The sequence below is a fragment of the Buteo buteo genome, chromosome 4 (assembly GCF_964188355.1).
Source record: "Buteo buteo chromosome 4, bButBut1.hap1.1, whole genome shotgun sequence".
NCBI classification, from domain to species: domain Eukaryota; kingdom Metazoa; phylum Chordata; class Aves; order Accipitriformes; family Accipitridae; genus Buteo; species Buteo buteo.
Genome location: NC_134174.1, coordinates 56,238,010 through 56,258,586, shown reverse-complemented (window position 1 = coordinate 56,258,586; position 20,577 = coordinate 56,238,010). Strand labels below are relative to the sequence as shown.

General features: G+C 37.3%; 2 protein-coding genes across 9 annotated transcripts in view; one reads left to right on the top strand and one right to left on the bottom strand.

Moving 5' to 3' along the window:
• SLK (STE20 like kinase) overlaps positions 1-20,203 on the bottom strand; it is a 48,595-nt gene extending 28,392 nt beyond the window's left edge. For 2 of the 3 annotated variants that reach the window (XM_075026315.1, XM_075026316.1), the window contains exon 1: positions 19,372-20,203. In XM_075026315.1, coding sequence (XP_074882416.1) covers positions 19,372-19,521 — 150 coding nt within the window. In that variant the 5' untranslated portion in view covers positions 19,522-20,203. The remainder of the gene's footprint in view (positions 1-19,371) is intronic. The other variant, XM_075026318.1, reaches the window with a different exon arrangement.
• STN1 (STN1 subunit of CST complex) overlaps positions 17,915-20,577 on the top strand; it is a 49,484-nt gene continuing 46,821 nt past the window's right edge. For 4 of the 6 annotated variants that reach the window (XR_012650154.1, XR_012650155.1, XM_075026323.1 and 1 more), the window contains exon 1: positions 17,915-19,247. The gene's annotated coding sequence lies outside the window, so the exon portion shown is untranslated. Of the gene's footprint in view, positions 19,248-20,440; positions 20,545-20,577 lie in introns of those variants that run through there. The other 2 variants (XM_075026324.1, XM_075026325.1) reach the window with 2 other exon arrangements.

Sequence of the window (20,577 nt, the reverse complement as noted above, 5' to 3'; positions counted from 1 at the left end):
GTGGTTCACACTGGTGCAGCTGGTGTGGCTGGTGCATGGGGCATCTTGGCCCCAAACCTAGCTGAGATGACCCAGGACAGGACACAGCAAGAATCCCAAAACCTGACTTTTGTCACCTAATCTCATTATACTAGTATCGGACAAAAGCTGGTATCAGGCAGCAAGTAAGAATTCCTAAGAATTACTTCCAAAGTCTAAATATTACTTTCACAGCCATAAATAATTCTCTCAATGTGGCAAAAAAAAAAAAAAAATTAAAGATAAATATTTATGATAACATCCAGTAAAACAGCAGTAACAGCAAAACACACTTAAAAGCGTAGTCCTAGCTGTTTCATCTTATGTTGAGGGTAAAGGTATCCTGTAACATTTATTTTTATCTCAATATTCTTTCCAAAACAGAAAACAACCAATCTTCCCAACCTCAATATTTGCTCTTCCATTTTTAACAACAAAGATAAGGGATCTGCATAACATTATTTGAAAACAAACTACTGAGAAGTTTTCCAACACACATTCTAATAATAAAAAGAAAAAGGTCTGCTTAATAACGCAAACATCATTTGTTTTGGTTTCATGCTTTATAGCAAGAATGAAAGACCAACCTTCCAATTCTAGAGCTGCACTGTAAATTAAACATGAAAGGTGAAACAGATGCCTGACTCCACAACAGAATTAGACTTGGTAGCTTTACAAGTGCAGAAAAATGGTTGTTAAAGCACTTTTCTAAAGAATTCAAATATTAACTGTAATATTTACTTTTTTGAAACATGCATGGCCAGACACTCTCCACTGTATCTTACAAGAAAGACACTTAAAAAAAAAAAGCATGAAAAAAATTCTGAAATTCATTTTTACACAAATTTGCATGTAAACTATATAATGGTAATAATACTTTGTTTAAATAAAACTATTTTAAACTTCTACATCAGGTAACAATAACAGATGTTACTGTTTTCAGTTTCACTTTTGAGAGAGAGGCAGGCATTGGTTAATTAGCATGCATGATTACATGCTAGGGAGTTTGCTGCATTTATAGCATATATTGTTTTTTTCTATTGACAGAGTACGTTGTATTTTGATCTTTCCCAGATCCTTTTGCTTGAAGTAACTAGAAATCTGCTTTGAATAAGTTTCTTTTATTTCCTCCTTGTCGTAGCTCTATTAGAACACCTCATTAAAAACCAGAAGTGATTATAGAGACAGTATGATTATCTTTATGAGCATCTTAACAATTATAAACAAAACAAATGTTCGCCTTTGTTCTGACTTGAGATAGTAAAATTTTGTAGGTCTAGATCCAGACTATTTTTCCCCGTTCTTAAAAGAAAAAAGCTTTAGAATTAGCATATTTCCACCAGGTATTTCTGAGGACTGATAAAACATTTTATGTATACACCAAGTTACACCTGAAAAAAAAAAAAACCAAACCAACTTTATATATTTTAAACATTATTTTAAAAGTTCGTTTTGAATAAGACATTATTCGTCTCCACTCCACAATGCACTCTATAATAAATATCCATCTATGTGACTTGCTGTAAGAAGTACGTAATAAATATGCTCTTTTGAACTGTGTAGGAAAGGATTTTACTGTTCATGCATAAGATTTATGTAGCATTGTATTGTATGGAGAAAAAAACCAACCCTCTGGATTAAGAGGAACAAAAAGCATTTACAGCTTTGCGTAGGCATGTTTGTTTTTTCTAGACTTTGGCCAAAGTCTTTCTTCTGCCACATAACATTCTCCAAAGGTCAGAGCAGGATCAAAAATGTTTGTGTACATGCAGTTTTGATTTGCATATACTCATTTTGCATTTGGGTACATGAACATTAAAAGTCAAATAACCATTCATGTTACTCAGAGGTTTTGCCTTTTCAAAATATGTCCTGTATCAGCAGCCCCGCAGTTTCTTCCTGTATTTTAGCTCTCAACTACCAATTCAAGTTATTCCAAACGCTCTGCTTAAATACATTTGATCCTGCTTCCATGACAGGTGATTTAAGCTTCAGTCCTATGCTAAGAAATCCAAACTGGCATCTTCAATGGTCATGGTTCAATCCTCCCTTACATGGAGACAAGGAATTAAGGGGGTGAAAGATTTTCTTTCTTTGAATTAACAAAATTTGATCTTTTCAAAAGATTCATACACAACAGTTGAAAACTTAAGGGGAATAACTCATTCCCCCAAGATCTGACTAATGCAATATGACATAGATATTATTAACTATTATATGCAACAATACATAAATATTGCAATCCTTCCACCAAAACTTCTATTTGGATTATATATTTAAGGTTACTGCAGCAAACATTAACTCACAGAGAGATGGTATGCACAAGGGAATAGCAAACTGTATGTTACAGCATGGTTCCCTCAATGGTTGGCACAGTCTCATTAGCAGAAAACACACAGAAAAATACTGTTATTCTCCTAATTCTAAGATAAAGTACTTTTAGAAGGATTGATTGCAGGTTTGCATAGTATAAATATGATCTTGTAAATTAAAACTTACAAATTACTTTCTGAACCTAAATCCCTCACACTAAAATGGCAATGATATGTAATGCAAAAAAAAGTAAAAATTTGAAAATGTATCAGTACAATAAAGAAGAATAACCATTCTACACAAAACTAGGATCTGCAAGTATGTGAAATTAGTGACTCCTCCCTATCAATCCTGGATTTTTATACAGTATCATATAACCACATATAAGTTCCAGAGCCAGAAGCTTTGTGAAGAGACCGATAACAGAAGATTAAAAGGCAGGTTTACTGTCTGGGCACTCAGCCAAGAAGTTGCATAGTCCCAGCCATGGACAGCAGGGAGAGCAGAGCCACGGTTCCAGAGTAATAGGATTACAGCTCAGAGATAACTCATAGTCTTTCGTCTTTATACGACCAATATGAAGTTTCAGCCTAGGTTGTGAGGAGCTGTTTCAGTTTCCTATCACCAGCAAATGTTTCCTTCCCAGCTGTGCAGCTCCTCTCCTGTAATGTAGCATGCAGACATTTGAAAATTAACTTTTTTTCGGTTGTATACGGTGTTTAAGTACATCCTTCATCTTTGGTTCAGCCAACCGGAAACAAAGCTGAGATACAAGACAGAAAATTGTTCAGCACTTTTCTTCCCGATGCCTGATCCCTTCTGAGATGTTATATAACCACACTGCAGGCTTTCCAGGCAGCAAAACAAATCAAGAAGCTCTTCCTTTCTGACTTACTTCTTCTCAGCAAAACTGTAGTAATTAATAATCATAGATCATCAAGGTCGCCAAAAAGTGAAAAATATGCACCTCCCTATTCAGCAGCAGAAGTTTTTGCACGTAAAAAGCTACACTTCTGTGTAAGCCTGGGACTGTCAGATCTAGCTCCATTTATGCTTTCTGATGATGCCCAAGTAAGCAGTACTGAAAAACTGTCCTTGTACAATACAAAGGCAAGAGATGTTTCTCAGAGCTATCAGAAAGCAGTGGATCTCAGGCTTTTTTAAACATACAAACCCAGGGGAAAAAAAATGCTATAATTTCAGATTTTAACAGCCTGACAAAATAAATCTGTAAGAAGTAGTGTGGCCTAATGGAAAAACTATACTGGACTTTGTTTTGTATGTATTTACTGTACTATATTTAACATTGTCCTTTGCATTTTGAAACTAAAAAACAAACCTGCATGACTGACCAGTATCAAGTGTTCAAACTTCTTTTCAAAACATGGAAAGCTATTCTTTATTAGTGAATTTTAGAAAAAAATGTACTTTAATTAATCAGATAAAAGGAAGCATTAATTCTAACATCAAATGTTGAGAAATGTAATTAAAAGTACCAGTTTGAATTCAAGAGCAAATAGCTACCTCTGCAATATTAAATCACAGTTTTTACAATAAACCACAAGTTAGGCCAATGAAGGAGATAGCAACCTCCACAGATATCTGGCAATTCAGATGAGCCATCATTCCAAAAAAGTTATGTTATTTTGCACCAGTCTTCACTGCACAATGTTTGAAAATGTAGTGGTAATAAAAAAACACTATAGAAAATTTCAATTTTTTTGTTTAATTATAGATATGGTTGGTCCAAGGAATTAAAAACCAGCTAACTTCAGTTATGCCTGCTAAAAATTGTTGAAATAACTGTTACAAAAAACTGTTCAAAAGATAATGAAATGATAGTATCTACCAAAAATGATGATACACCCTTAAACTAAAGCTGATCAGCCAAAAATTTTCCCTGCCTGCACAGTGTATCATAACTACCTACTTACAGTTTCTTCTACTTACGAAATGTTTAATGCCATGGAAAAATACTGAAATAGAAGTGTAGATAACTAAAGTACCTCTAATTTCCTACAAGCAAATACTATTACTAACAAAGTGGAGCCCAGGGTTCAACCCAGACTACTGAAGCACATCTTTATGATACTGTGGTCTGGTGCTGCCTTTGTGGCTATACCAGTTTTGGAGCGGTTTCCATGACAACTTCCCTCTTTTAACATTATCCTTGTACTTCGTACTTACTGTGGTTCTTCTGCTTCCTCCACAGTTGGTTTCTGAGGATTCCACAAGTTATTTCTGGGAGTGGTATGGAATATAATTTTCATGTTTAACCTCATGATTCCCTTTATGTATTTTCATTAATTCTATGGTATTTTGTATACTAACTAAGCAGAGTTCCTATCCCAATTCATGCATTGCGTCATTGAAATCAGAAGGAATATTTATATGCATATTTGAAAAGTACCAGGGCTGAACTGGCAAGTATGTGTAAAATAACTGAAACAGTCCTTTAGAGGAAGCTTAACAGAGGACATAATATCAGATTTCAGCATCATTATTCTTATTTAAACAAATCCATTCAAAAAACAGAATAAAAAGAAGAAAAAAATAAAAATTGCTAACATTAGCAAGAAAATCTCCAAAATACGCTATGCTGTTCTATAACAACAAATTCTTATTTTCCCATCTCTTGCTGCCTCACAGCTCACATAAAAGCAACAGGGAAAACCAGCTGACAATACTGGGAAAAGATTTGTAACTAAAGCTTTAAGTGGTGTTAGAGGTTTAAGTGCAAAGGACTGGGGTGTTTTTTCCTAGATTCAGTTACAATAGCTGCACATACTACTTGCAACAGCAGCATTAAAATACACAATTCTGCATTACAATCAACTCATATACTTGAGAAGAGGGAGGTGTGACAAATTAAGATTTATCCCCGCAGTGTTAAGCTGCTTTGCCAGTATCTTTCCATCTGCAGAGGACACTAACAGTTGCTGGCAGAGGTTTTCTCCATTTTATCTAGCACCAGACAGTGTCAGCCCCAAACTGACTTACAACTTCCCAGGAAAGATAGTAGCTCAGTGTATCTTCATCTTGTATTACAGATATCCCACAGTTATTTATTCAGTCTTGTGCCATTAGAAAAAAAAAAAAACATAATGCTTACTGCTTATCGGTTTAGTTTAGCCACTATTGCTTAAAATTAAGTTTTTGTTCCAGCAATAAACAAACCTTTATTCCAGATGACATAAATTAATAATGCTTCTGAAAAACAGTATCAAGAAATAATTTTTAATCAAAGAACAATTGCTAATTCTAGCTGTTCACTACAACTACTTTTAAGACAACCAAGAAGCCAGAATTGAAGCTGACTCCAGACTGTTGTTTTTTTTCAGAAAATTATCATGCTGCCAGGTTGAGAGTTGAGAATTTTATTATTTGCTCTTGATAATTTTACGATTTGTTTGAACACAGGACTTAAGAAATCTCTGATTCCTTTACCTGGGAGGATTCTATGTTAATAATCTTGCTTCTAGTCATTTAACATCTGTAACAATGCTTTTAGTTCATTTGAGCTCTGAGAGTCAGCGTTACTCCTGCTAACATCCTTTCCCAGGGAGACATTAGGAGTTGCAAAAGCTAACTCTGCAGCTTTCTGCAAACAGATATACCACAGTGTTTTGGCTTCATGTAGCACCGAGTCATTTTGTTTACTAGCACTTTACAAACTACATAGTGTACATTCACAGATGTACATGTATCAACCTAGAACACTTTTTTTTTTTTTTTTTTTTAAATAAAGTGGCTAGTCAACACACAGTTCCTCCTTAACCTGTTTCTTGGGAGTTAGGTTACAAAACAAAATTGGGATCTCTTCTGCCCAGAGCCTCTAGCCAGATCAGATGTAAGATGGCTACAGCTGTTTGCTGACCCAGCACAGCTATTCATGTATAACAAAACAACAAAAAAAGTGCATCTGAGCATAGAAAATTCTGTCTTTTCAAACTGGAAATGAACAAGTTAACAAAATAATAAATAAAGAAAAATGACAATTTCTTTGGATTTTAAGAACCCTTCAACAAAGGCCTTCTGACACGTTACTAGGGAAACTACATAGTCATAGAAATTAAATGTGGCACATTCATTAAGTTAAAAAAACTTGCTGTCAAAAAGTAAAGAATATTATTAAAAGCTCTACATTTCATATAGCAGAAGGAAGGCATTTAAAGACCTGTACCAAGACAATTTATTTTATGTATTTATTGTAGAAGATGATTTAATATAACAGATGTACCTTCACTCTCATTTAAAGTGTATACATCTTACTAGCTCAAAAATACGGGCAGTTTGGGAAAAGGTTCTGTGTAATTTGATACTGCAATGTGAACCATATTCAAGACTTGCAGTGAGCACAGCTAAATAGCCAGAGGGAAAAGATGAAATTAAACAAGATGAAGCATTATCACCCCATTTCATTCTTTGTCCTGCTAAAATGAACAATAAATAAAGTATACTTCATATATTTTAAGGGAAAAATATAAACTATATAGGCAGTTTAAGATTCAGTATTTTACAAAAAGACACAGTTGTAACAGTGGGAAATGAAACGTGACAACATCAAGACCACATTAAAACCGGCTACAGCTCTTGCAAAACTATCAAAGCATATATTCTGTTGCTCCATGCATACTCTAGTCTGTTAAGATGAAACTTCCCCTATTTCTGAAGTAACAAAAAGGGAAGTAGCTTTTGACAGCTTTCATAAAAAAGCTGTACATCACAATCCCTGTTTAAGTACACTTGTTATAGAAACTAATTCATATTCTCTTTATGGTGTTAATATATTTTTAAAAGAACAGGAAATTTAGAACTCTAGAGGGAAGTTACTGCTTCCTCATGTACATATCTTTAAAACAATCTAACAGAAACCAACTGCTAAGACAGCAACAAAAGAAGAAATCAATATAGTTAAGCCAGTGTCTTTCAGCTCTCTTTAATGCAAACGAGTTATTTTCAAGTCAGTTCTACAATGAACTTTATTAATCACAAAATTCACTATGATGATGTACAGTCTGTGACTTGCCAGTAGTTTTCTTGTGAGTCTTAAGTAATGACCCTAAAGCTACATACCATCTCATAAAAACAAAGTGAGATCTTCTGACATGCAAGTTAGAAAGTTTGCCTCACATACAGTTTATAATGACCTAGCTATCTTTGTGCTGCAAGTATAACATCTCAAGAGATGAGAAAGAGCCATCTGAATAAACATTTGGTATTCCTTGAAAATTGGCTATTCAAGCACCACAAAAATAGTATCTTGGGTTCTGTCAGTAAACTTAATTCATATTCAGCACAGTACTGGAATGTGTTGCTTCTGATTCGCCTTTCAGATTAACTGTTTGGTTTGTTGGGTTTTTTAACTGGTGGATTTAAACAACGGAACAATTAAGAAAACTGACTACTGTGAGAAACTATATGAATGCCAGTACTATTATTTATCAGCCAATTTCAAAAGAAATTTTACTTTAGAAGCATGCTGCTGATGATAATATTTTTAAAATTCTGGTAAGTTTTTTGCACTTGCCATTTGCCATCTTACTGATAAGTATAATTCATTCACAATTTACCTAATATGCTAGTGATAAATACAAATGGCCATAGGAATAATTGCATTACTTGATAAAATTATTAAAAACAAATCCAGATAAACAAGTCAAGATAGAATACTTCAACTCACTTTGCAGAGTTTGATGCATAAAATATGCAAAGAAAAAACAGTTGCTTTACTCAGACTTTTACAACTAATGAACTTGTGAGCTTCTATTGGGAAAAGATTTTCATGCAACGTAGGAACAACGTTCTTCCTCTGACAAAACTGCTGAGTATCATAACTTTAAACACTGCAAAGAGTTAAACACACAAGATACTCAAGAGGAAGTACTGTTCTTGTCTCTTAATAGTGTGGCAACGTTACTTTGAATGGAATTATGAAAGCTTTACTTTGCCCATGTCCCCAAGAAGTGACAGAAATGACGATGCACCAGCAAGGATGGCTGTTAGAGATGAAGTAGTTTTCTCTTTGACAAGACTTCTCCCTTTCTCCTACTCCTCCTTTTCTCTTATGTTTATTTTTTTTATTCTTTCATTAGGCTGAAGGCCTTTTGAAGCAGAGGGCTACCTTTTCTTGTGTATTTGTACAGTGAGAGGGAATGCAAATTCCATTTCTTTTGGAAGATTATCTAAGCCATTTCTTGCTGCAAAACACCCTGCTCACTCTAAAATTCAATTCGGTTTCTGTACTTTCCTCATACAGGTAAATTTAGTGCCAAATAAGAAGTCTTACAAATTTTTCATTCTTTTCTAGCAGTTATGTAGCATACCTAAATTAGAGAAAAGAATCACTACCTGAAACAAAACTAGGAACACAGGCTTTTTAGTAAATTTCCAGTTAAAGATATGTCTACCTAACAAAATTCTTCTAGCATGGATGTCAGTGATGCAAACGGACAGAACTACTGCCTGATAACAATACCAACAGCAGCATTTAGCAAAACTGCCTTTTTATCAGTACTGTTGCTAACAACAGATGATTGTTACAACAGAAGGATGTCTATTTTTTCTTTTATCCTGACAAAAAGCATTCATCTGACATACCTTAACAATTCAGAATATCAATATGGCACCTTGATGCTTCCCTTTTATAGCTATTTAAGCCAATGCTGACACTGTCCTGTCATTTTTCCCTTACATCTACACCGTCACTTGTCTGGCCCTCCCGTGAGCTAGTCTGGGGAGCCAAGAAGATTACATATACAATCAGCTTTTGGGTGGTTTAGTTCCTTGAACCAGATCATCATGGAGTTGGCAAGCACCAGACCTGTCACAAGGAAGGAGGTGGGAATGGGAATACACTGCAAGAACTCTGGCTGCATTGACTTGCATTGCCAGAAACTGTTGTGGAAAACAGTCACAGTAAAGACCTAGCTACTCATAATTCAAAAGTCGCTTCCTTATTTACTGAAGTTATTGAAATGCACCACTTTGAGAAAACATGTTATTGGCTGTTTCACTTAGTATCACAGTTCCATACTGGTTTAGTGCTTTTCAGAGATTCAAAAAAATCTTCGTACTGCACTAGCTCAAAGGTGAGGTCCCATGCTGGGCCACTAATGACTAAGAAGCTGACCAGAACACCTAAGTTTGCTACTAAGAGACAGCTGAAAGTTCTTGCTACAGCCAAGAGCATGGGAGGCATTTTCAGGTAACCCAGCTATCCCTGTCAATCAATAGGAAACACTTGACAAATATTCTTGTTTATATGGTGGTCTTTAAGCTTTCAGACTTCCCACCCCAGAGAGATGAAAAATAGCAGACAGTGCTTCCTTCTTTCAGGTTACTTATAAACTCAGTTAGTACATCTTCACTAGTAGTAAATGCTAATTGGAAAGGATGAAAGAATAAAAACAAGCTTGGCTTAACTCTAAGAGTACCCATTTCTCCACATTACTGGAATGATTTGAGGTCGTTTTGGGGATAATTCCTGTTCAAACTCTTCTGACCATATTTCCCAGTGATGATCACAGCTCACAGTTTTCACAGTGTGACGTAGTTACGCAGACCTATGGTCCTGACCCATGACTATGCAGCACTGAAAAACAGAACAGTTTGCCTGAATAGTGAACTGAAAAATTTGTGGCATCCACAGAAGTTGAGCAAGTAAGAGAATGAGAGAAGGACAATTAAAATCATTAAAGGGTCAAGTAGTTGTCTTATATAAAGCAGACTAAAAAGGTTGGGCCTCTTCAATTCAAACAGGAAAAGCTAAAGGTGGGGCAGGAACATGACTGAACTTTACAAAATAAAAAAAAAGGCAACATATGAATTGAATAAAGCCTGATTGAGACAAAGGCTGTGAATGAGATGAGGGTTTACCGCAACATGCTAATTCTTGCTGAAGCACTCAATTGACATTTCTCCCTTAAGGTTTTACTACCTACCGATTACAAAGTATTAACTCTTTTCCTGGTAAAGTACTGCTTAGAAATACAAGTGAAAAGTCACCTTCTATAATGTGAAATCTAGACATGTGCTAGAGAAAAGCTTTGGTTTTACAGCATAAATCTGTATCAGGAGAACCATTATCTACAAGATAAAGAATAAATTCCCATGCAAAAAGTCTTGCCAAGTTATCACTGTAACATTAACAAAGTTACAGTAACTTCCCTCAGAACAGTTTTCTGAATCATGGTTATGACTAACCATCTCTAGAGACAAACCCAAGTTCCTTAAAGTCCTCCTTAAACAAGAAAGTCTCAGATCTAAGATGCTGTTCAATGAGATAACAAGAAAGTAAAGGGACAGTCTTCTCCAATTCATTATCAAGCTAGATGGATTCAAAAACAATTCTGCCTTAGCATGGGGATTCACCATTGCTTTCATACTAAGTAAAACAATTTTGATGTGGGCACAACTTAAGTTCTAGGGTAATGGTTCCCCCCAAAACTTCAGCAGACTGTACAGTTGCCCTTCCACTCTCTGCTCACCCATTCATTCTGAATAACTGCATTAATGTAACTTTAGAAAAATTCTTTCTGAAAATAATAAAGTCCCTTTATCTGTCATGGCCTCCTTCAGCTTCAGATTTTCTGAAACAACCACCAACAGATTAATTTTAGAGACTGACACTTTAAGGCAACAGTCACTTAGTCCTCTGTAGTAAGGAAAGATTTAGCAAATTTTAAATGCCAATCAATAAATTGATTTGGCTACTGTAGTACAGTCCTACTTTTTCACTTCATATTCTTCTTCATAGAAAAAAGAATCAGTAAAAATTAAAAAATTGTATCATAGAATAGCATGCTTCAGGTAATCAGAATCTTCTTAAAGCCAGATTTTGGGTGGAACTTGATTCAAGTATGAATCTATGCTTGAGCAATTTCTTGCTCTAGGCTATTGTTAACTAAATAGAAAATGGCTCAAAAATATAAACATGGCTACATAAAGGCAAAAAACTTTACGTCTTTCTCTTAGCTTCCAAGTCACCATTCATGCTTAGCTGTTTTACATTAACCTCTCTGTATAAACACACGCAATCCCGTAGAATACTGCAAACCAGTCTTAAGCCAGAAGGGTAAAAATTAACAAGAAAAATATTTAACTTTAATAACTTGTTTTTACATACATTTAGAACTGCTTTAAGAAACAGTATGCCCTCCTAAAACCAAATACGACCGTTTAAGCAGGTGCATTAAATATACAAAGAATCTTCCATTACTATTTTATTGTGAATTTTTTCCTTTAGGTAAATCTTCTGCTGCATGTGACTTGTATCATGAATGTAGACCATATTCAACAGAAAATTTGCAATGCCAATGGAAAATTAACATTTACAGTAAAGCCTTAATTTTTTGTTGAAGTATGAATACCACTGCAGAGCGGTTTGAGGTAGCCTACTAGCTTTTACTGAATATTACTTAGCCAATTTTTATTGCCTGACATGCTTCAAACATATTCTGCAAGCACTAGGTCTTCTTTATCTCTGAAAAGATTCTTTCCCACTTCTGAGTAGAAAAAAATGTGTTTCCACATGACATATTTGACAGTTAAAATTTCTTTCGAGCATTCCATACCATAATCATGTTATAAAGCCATTAAAAATGAATTAGAGGGAGTTACAATATGTATTTTGCAGGGGTTTGGATCAAAATTATAACATCATTAATTTTTTTACTCTGTACTATTAATTCACTCTGCTTTGTTTTCTAACTGCAAATTTCATGGCTTTTCTATCACTAAACATTGAGAACTGGAACAATCCAAACAGTATCAAATGAAAAGATAGCACAAGCATTGTATTTGAGTAATTTGGCAGCTACAGTAAAGTAAGACAATAGGGAAAACAGGTGAGACAATATGAATTCCTCAGTTCCATGTATAATCTGAATATAATTAAAGGTTACTGTGAAGCATAAAGAAGCAAAGACCAAAAAAGTATTCATAAATGACACTTCAGGCACCAGGGTCTCAAGGAATGCATTTAAGATCTCAAATCAGAGAGTTTAATTACATGCTGCCTCTCTTACACCAACACAACTGTCATTGAAGGAGAATGACGTTTATAATCTGATGAGATTCTCAAAACATGGGTCATGGCCCATGAAATATGTAAGGCCATTCATAACTGCATTCAATTAAAAAAAAAAACCCACCAACAAATTATTTCTTTACTATTGTTTGTGGGGTGGTCAAAACTAGAATTTGAGTCACCACCAAAAGAAACTTGTGAACTACCGCTCTGCAACACTAGCATGTATTACTGCTTGGAGGACTGTATTACTGGGGGACTACTTCTCTGCCACAGATTAAACTCAAAAGGTTTAACGAATCTGTCTACAAAACCTGTTAAAACCACCAAAACCAAGCACTACCACATTTTTTTAGCTCCTATATGAGAATTATTTAATTAAATAGACTGCATCTGACTTAAATATGAAGAATTATTTCACCGAGTTAGAACAGCTTAAAAGTTTCATTCTGCAGTCTATGTGACATTAAACAGTCACATTTAGCTTATGCCTGAAATCCAAAGTTTTACTCTCCAAACAAGAAACCAACAGTCCAAGCACTTACACAAATAGTTAGCTAAGAAATATAAAATATCAGATGACATGAAAAAAAATTGGAACTTTTATAAACATAGGTAAATCAAATCAAATAATGATTTCCTATTTACTTAAGAGTTTTGAACAGTTTATATAACTGTGCTCACACCTTGGAAAAGATGACTGCTTTACCAAGGAGTGATCATGAGCATTCTATATTTATCCTCCACAAACTTGTCTGCAGTTTTAATTCTGAATGCAACAGACAGACAATACATTACTCATAAGTTAAGTATTGTGATGCTGATTTTAAGCCAAGTGACTTAAAGATGTCCAAAAAGTGAGACACAGAACTCGTGGTATACGTCTTACTTCTTCAGAGTACTTCCTTGCTACAGACAAAATGGAAAGGAGATATTACCTTCTGCAAATAGCCATTTAAAACATGAAAATTATCTCAGTTTACAATCTACAGATTACTTTCTTGCACTACCCCTTTCCTCAGAAAACTTAGCTGGAATGACAATAGGTGTAAAGAGCTCTGTATAGCTTTCCCCTTGACACATTTCCCAGGGTTTAAAACAGCGATACTGCCTTTTCCTTATCTGGTATCTTCAACATGCTAACACTGCAATAGCGTGAAAATAAAGATAACATTATAGAGCAACTCACCAAGCTGATCAGCAAGACTAAAATCGTTAGTCTTCTGTGAACAGTCATGCATCTTTTTTCATCTAGAACATACACAGCAGCCCTAAAATAGTCAGGCTACTCTTACAGAAATTACTATTCTTAGCAAGCTTTTAGGTAAAGTTTTAGTTCTATTTTACTTCGACTAAATATTTAAAATTGAACATTGCCATCTTATACATTAGTCTCTTGAGAGTAAAGCAACATTCTTCTCTATCTACTAATGCCTCTATGGCTAAACAAAGCAATATGGTATTTAAGTGAATATTATTAATTCAGATCTCCTGAGGACAACTGCACTATTTTACTGCTCCAGTTTAATAAGAGGTCAACTTAAATAGTCAATTATGAATGAAAATAGATTAGAACAAAATATATTTAGTATAGCAAACAATTTTAATAAAAATTGCCAAAAGTTCTGCACTGATTCATTCTTATGTATTAAAATTCAATTTAGGACATTTCAGCTGCTTTTTCTTTGCAGGTCTAGGCTTATGGCAGAGTCACACATGAAACTTGAGGTTCAGGACATGCAGTATTTGACTGGAAATTTTCAAACGTGAATTTATCTTCCAACTAGTACCAAACATACAGGATTTCAGGCAAACTCGAACAATATCCTTCCACAGGGAACGGTATCTTTTCTATAGGAATGTTCATGAGTTCCAACAGCTCTAACATTTTTCTACAGAATTAGTGGAGCTAATGACACCAGGTAAGTCAAAAGATAAAAGAGCAGACAAAAACCAGCCTATCAGTGCTTCAGCTTAGATATAAGTAAGTGGTGAAAATCTATTCCTATGAGTGCTAAGTTACAGATGTAAAAGATACTCACCCTAGCAAGCAGCATGATACATTAGTATCATTAAGATAACTTCAAGCTGCAATATCCAACTGTAGGAATTACTTAGAACAATGTGCTGTAAGGCTGCAGAAACTAGGAAATATAAATTCTCCTTGCTCTGCCCTGATTTTGTTTTCAGGTCAGACTAATTAAAGTATTTTCTAGGATTAGAAAATAAGTTATGATGTTAGTGGTATGCAAAAAGTACTTCTAAGCAGCCACCAATTGTCAGTTAAGGCTGCACTATCATTAAATTATATAATTGGTCCAGTTTTATTAAAGCACTATTTAAAAATTTATTTGTTTCTACCTGCTGTAGAAAACATTAAGGCAAAACCAAGCTCTCATGTATATCATATAGGTACATTACAAGCAAGATTGTTTTAAATACAGAAACAAAAGCTTAACTTAAATGAAGCAACATCATTAGTTTATTGGACTTGAAGAAATACTATTATCAAAAGTCCAGTATCAGCCAGAGATGAGTTTGTATTGGCCACTATTACAAATACAAGTATATATAAGTACTTAATGTAGTTGTAATTTTCAGAAGATAATGCATTTGGGTAATGCTGTTCACCATGATTATGGCTATCAGCTTCTACAACATTTCTTCTCTGAACCTGAAGAGAGAGCAGAATAGGCTTTTTAACCAAGCACCAGTTAATTGCTGAGAGTTGGAAAACTTGTCTTAGTAACTTTAAATGAAATATAAATATTTGATTTTCCAAATTCCTATGGGAATCTTGTATATACAATGCTTCCAACATCTTAGATTCAGGGTAATGAGATACTATAAATGGGCAGAATATTCCAATTCAAACTAAGAAACATGAATGCAATTCAAAACCAGCCAAGTACAAACGATTCTCTGATAATAATTTGTCAATTTCTATTAAAATATATATACACTATATATTCTCTCTCTATATGCACACCATATATAGATACCTTATATCTTATAGGGTATACTGCCACACATATTCTACCACTATAGAATCTGTTCCCATAGAAGACTTAAAATATATTTGTACAGATGGTACCCATAATTATCATAATGATACCCAAAAGACCATGAATTTCTTGGAGGAGTATCCTCTAGTGAAGGGCTCAGAGATGACACCAACTAAACATAGGAAAATGCCTTTTTGCAATGTAAGCATTCTTATATTAGTGTACAATGTTCTTACTACCAAAAAAGGCTGGCAAATTTTACTGAAATATAATCCCAGCACTTTATTTCATTCAAAAGGTTAACTTGGGAAGATACCTGCATTTTAATTAGTTATGTGCATCTATATGATAAAGATTTTCAATCAGGAACTTCAGCAAGAAAGAGCCACAGAACACATTAGGCATTTTAAAGGTCTGTTTTCACACCACCTGAACATTAACTTCTGGGAATTTAGAAAGTAGCTTAAAGCTGATGAAAGTATTTAATGCTTACTTATACTGATTTACCTTAAAGCAATGTTCACTATGTGTACTGAACAGATACTTGATACAATAGGGCAATATAACACACAACATAGTAACACGATATAATAATGTAACTAATTTCTAAAGCAAACTGATTACAATTAACTTTAATACTAAAAGCTCAAGATTTTTCAGGGGACTCAACCTGATCAAATCAAGAGCAGTTTCAAACTGTCTCTCTCTTGTTTCTTCTTTCTTTCTTAAAAAAAAAGAAAAAAAAAAAAAAAAAAAAGAAAAAAGCCGTTGATCTAGCTGCCAAATTTCAAAGTTGAAATCAGCCTCCAATGCTCACATTATGTTTCTTTGGTGGCTGTCAAAACCCTGGTAGTCCACTCAGTAATTCTAAATAATCCATGAAAGGCAATTAAAAGAGAATGGAAAAAAAGTCTATCATCAACAACCTCGAAATTCTCTTTACAAGGGCCATCACCTGATACTGAAGTACTGCAAGGGTCTTTAAACTGAAAAAGGATGAAAAACTACACCATTATTCATTAGCCAAGAGCAAAAAGAAACGAAAAGAGCCTAAAAGTGGCCTCTTTGAAGAGGCTGGAAAGGGCTATAATGAAAGTCCTATACAACCACAAACCTTTCCCATCAGTAATCTGCAGCCACATAGCTCCTCTGATCACAAGAGAGACTTGCAACAGCAGTCGAAACACTTAGAAATAAAGTATCTCTAAACATTACTTAGAAGTTAGTGAATACAAATGTGTGAATTGTCAGTGCTAAGAAAGCTTTAGAAAACTGGAATAAACAGCTTCAAAGGAAATAAGCTCTTCTAGTAATTTGGCTAAGTTATTAAAAAAACAAGCAAGACCCTTGTACTGGATTGGGAAGAAGGGGAATGAATCACAAGTTTTCAATGCCCTTAAGACTTCTGTATACAAAACTAGTTATCACTAGACATAGGATTTCTAATGTAAATAATTTAATCACCTAGGCTTCATAGTACTGTCAGAATCATTTAAGAGTTGCTTTTGAGTTTTTATTGAAATATTTGATGCTTTGTCCAAAAGACGAGTTACACAACTAAACCAAATACTTCTCTATGGCAAATCATAGCATGTAAACAATCTAACCTATTTTTTATTAGGAGTCCAAGGTATGCAAAGCCTTATTTATCTGGTAATTCAATTTTATCATACATCTGCCAAAACCCTGTCACACACTGACTCCCAGGATCTTAAAGTAAGGCAAATGTAGTTTTGGCAAATTTAACTGACACTAGGGTGTTGGGGTTTTTTTTACAAAAACAAAACAAAACAAAACAAAAAACCCACCACACAAAATTAAACACACACATCCCCCCATTACTTAAAGTCTTCAAACATTGACAGTTTTTTTCTAGTTCATATTCCAAATTTGAGAAGGTATTGAATGGCTATTCTTGCAGTTTCTCATTTGAGGTGTATATCCAAGAGAGAACAACCTAACACACCCTTGCTTTCGAAACAGTATCTTGCCAAGCATGCTCAGATGCAGGAACACAAGTACAGTTAGCATCTGTGTGTAATCCTCCTTCTCAAACTAGATGGAAACAAAATGAATGCTGCTGAATACATGCAGTAGGACACTTTGTTTTTTTAAATGGGGATTTTTTTCCAGGAATATTAGTACCTGTTAATTTTCACATGTGCTACATTCAACAAGTTTACCAGTGTAACTGCATGTGTAATTCTGACTATTACAATTTTTAAAATAGGGGTTTAATTTTGAAAATTCAATTTCAACAGTTAACATTGAAATTTCACATTCAGAAATAAATCTCAAAGTGAAAAATCACATCCAACTGGAAAAAACTCTCCTGTTGTACACGAAGTACACTGAAATCCAAAATTTACCATTTGTCTTGCTCGGATACCTTCCTCCACAGACTACTGCTAATACAGACATGCCTACAGATAAAAATGAAGTAAGAAGTAGTTTCAGGATGGAGGGGAAATGCATGTGGGGGAGGAGAACACATTTAGTATTGTATCTTTGAGGCTTCCCCAGTCATCTCTACGGGACAGAGCATTATATTCAGGGAAAGGGAATCAAAACTCCAATATGAAGCTTAAAGAAAAACTTTTAATACTCTGAAAATGCCATTAGAGACAGCATTATGGTTTTATAGTCACAAAGCTTTATGATACAGCAACTTCAGACATATTTCCCAGTCATTTTAATCAAAAAAACTCTTATATTCCACACTGACATGAGAACCACTATCTAGACTACGTATTGCACCAACACTAAAATAAACTAGTTGCTCTTAAATAGAACGTTGACACAAATTCCTAGGGTGAAAAAAAAAAACACAAACCCAAGCTACCTAGCATTCTGAACTAACTGTGACACTTTTGCTCACATTTACAAATAGGTAACACCACACTACAATAATACTAAAATAATTTCTACCAGTAATAGCACAGGTTTCACGAGCACCCAGATTTCATAAACTCTGAAATGCAGTACTCTAAATATAAATGTTTCTTGACCAAATTAGCTCTCAGAAACACTGTAAATGCTATTCTTTCTCACGCTATTTTTTTCTAGTCTCAGGAACCTGCTCTAGAGTCTCAATTCATGTCAGTTCCCCAATTCTGTCATGCTTCTCCTCCATGATGCTTTTTTCCACACTATCCCTAAACCAAACGTGGAGTATTAATGCCCTTTTAGAAGGAGGGAAAGTAGCTGAAGATATGCCTGAAAGCTAGTCTTGTCAAACACTAGCAGCGTTATATCTATGTCATTGTACTCCATTGTGTTTGATAAATTCTAGATAAGCATCCTTAAAAACACTACTTGTACCACTACACTTAAAGACTTAAAGATCAAACAACTGAGAGAAGTGAGGAGATCCAACACAGGAATTCTGCCACGCAAAGAAAGCCAAGATAACACTACCATTTAATTTAATTCCACATGGAACAAGATAGGAGAGTACCCATTAAAAGCGATGTGGGCTTGGCCCTATAAACTACGCACGAGGCACACAAGTCAATTTTACTCTTCGTGGGCTTCCTTCCGTACAGAAACTCAAAAAGAAGTATGAACTTCACACCTAAGAAAATACAGTCTTTGTAAGGCTAGAAGCCATACTGTACACGAGTTCAAAAAAAACAAAATACAGGAGAAGCGAGGGATTCAGCAACGGGCAGGGTGGAGCAGAAGGCGGGACAATGACCTAATAGGTCTTTTCTATCTTTAGTTTCATGAGCCTCTGTGGACAGGAGGCATCTGGATCACAGGCTCTGCTCTCCAACGACACACCACGGGAACTCGGGACGCGTCCCTTCTGGCAGGGTGGCAGGTGGGCGCAGCGCTTACCTGCCTCACGAAGTTCTCCGGAAACTCGGTGCTTACAACAGGTATCCCAAGGTGACAGCGCTTACAGACAGGCAAGCTTTAGACAGAACTCAGAAGCAATACCACAAGTAATTTTTTAGCTACGAGCAGTACGACAAGTGATTTGAGTTGCCCGCTTGCCCTTACCTTGAACACTTTACCGAAGGCACCATCTCCCAGCTCTCCTATAATTTCCCAGAACTCCTCAGGGTTCAAATCCCTCTTGACGTGCTCGTATTGTTTCTTCTTCTTCTCACCGCCCAGCTTGAAGATCTTACGAAAGTTGAAGAAGGACATTTTTCCTCCTGCCGAGGGAGGCCAGCCTCCAGGCGCCCAGGCGGAGGGAAGGGGCGGGCGGCGTCTGGCGGTGCCCCCTCAGCCCGCCGTGACCATCCGGGCCGGCCGGGCGGTCCTGCCGGCCGCGATCCCCACGAGGGCCGAGGGAAGTCCTCACGCCGTCCGGGAAGCCGTCACCGCCGGGCGCCGAGAGGAAAACAACACCCCGAGATCCCCCCCCCGAAAGGGGCCGGGCCCTCGACGCCGGCCGCAGCGGTCCTCTCCCGCGACGGGCTCGGCGGTCGCTGCCTACTCGGCCGGGCCGGTGACCATCGCGTCAGCAACAAGTGCCGGGCTCCCTCGGCGGGACGGGCGGCTCGGCGGCGGGCGGGGCGGCGGACGGAGCCTGAGGAGAAGAGGGATCACGGCTCCCGCTGGAAGGGGGCAGCGGCTGCGCGCCGGGCGGGGGGGAGGGGGGGGGGTAAGCGGTCGCCCCGCTGCCCGCCGAGGGCGCTCCCGCCTCGTTGGACGGGGCGGATGTAGCGAGCGGAGGGGGCTGCCCCGCTCCTGACTCCCGGCCGGTGCCCTCACGGAGCGCGGCCCCGCGGCAGGGCCCCGGGGTGGCGGAGAGGAGGAGGACGATGCTTCCCTGCCGGTCTCTCTCCCGCTCGCTCCCCTGCCCTCCCACAGAGCGGGGCCCGGGCGGCACCGTTTCCTGCGGGGCGGGGCGGCACCACCTCCCCCTGCTCCTCCCCCTCCTCCACCCGCCGCCTGCGCGCCCGCGCGCCCCGTGCCCCCGCCCCTCTTCCCGCGCTCCCGGAACCGCCTCCCGCCTCGTGCCCCGGCTGCCGCCGCCGCCACCGCGCCAGCGCACGCGCGCCGCCGCCTCCTCCAGCGCACGCGCACGCGCCATACCGACAACACCCCACCCCCCCCCCCCAACGGCTCGTCGCCGGCCAAGGTGGGGGAAGAGGCGGGGCTTTTTCCCCTCACCACGTGACGCGGCGGCGTGAGCCAATAGGAGCGCGCCGAGGCTTCCGGCGGGTAAGTTGGTGTCTGGCCTCAAGATGGAGGGGA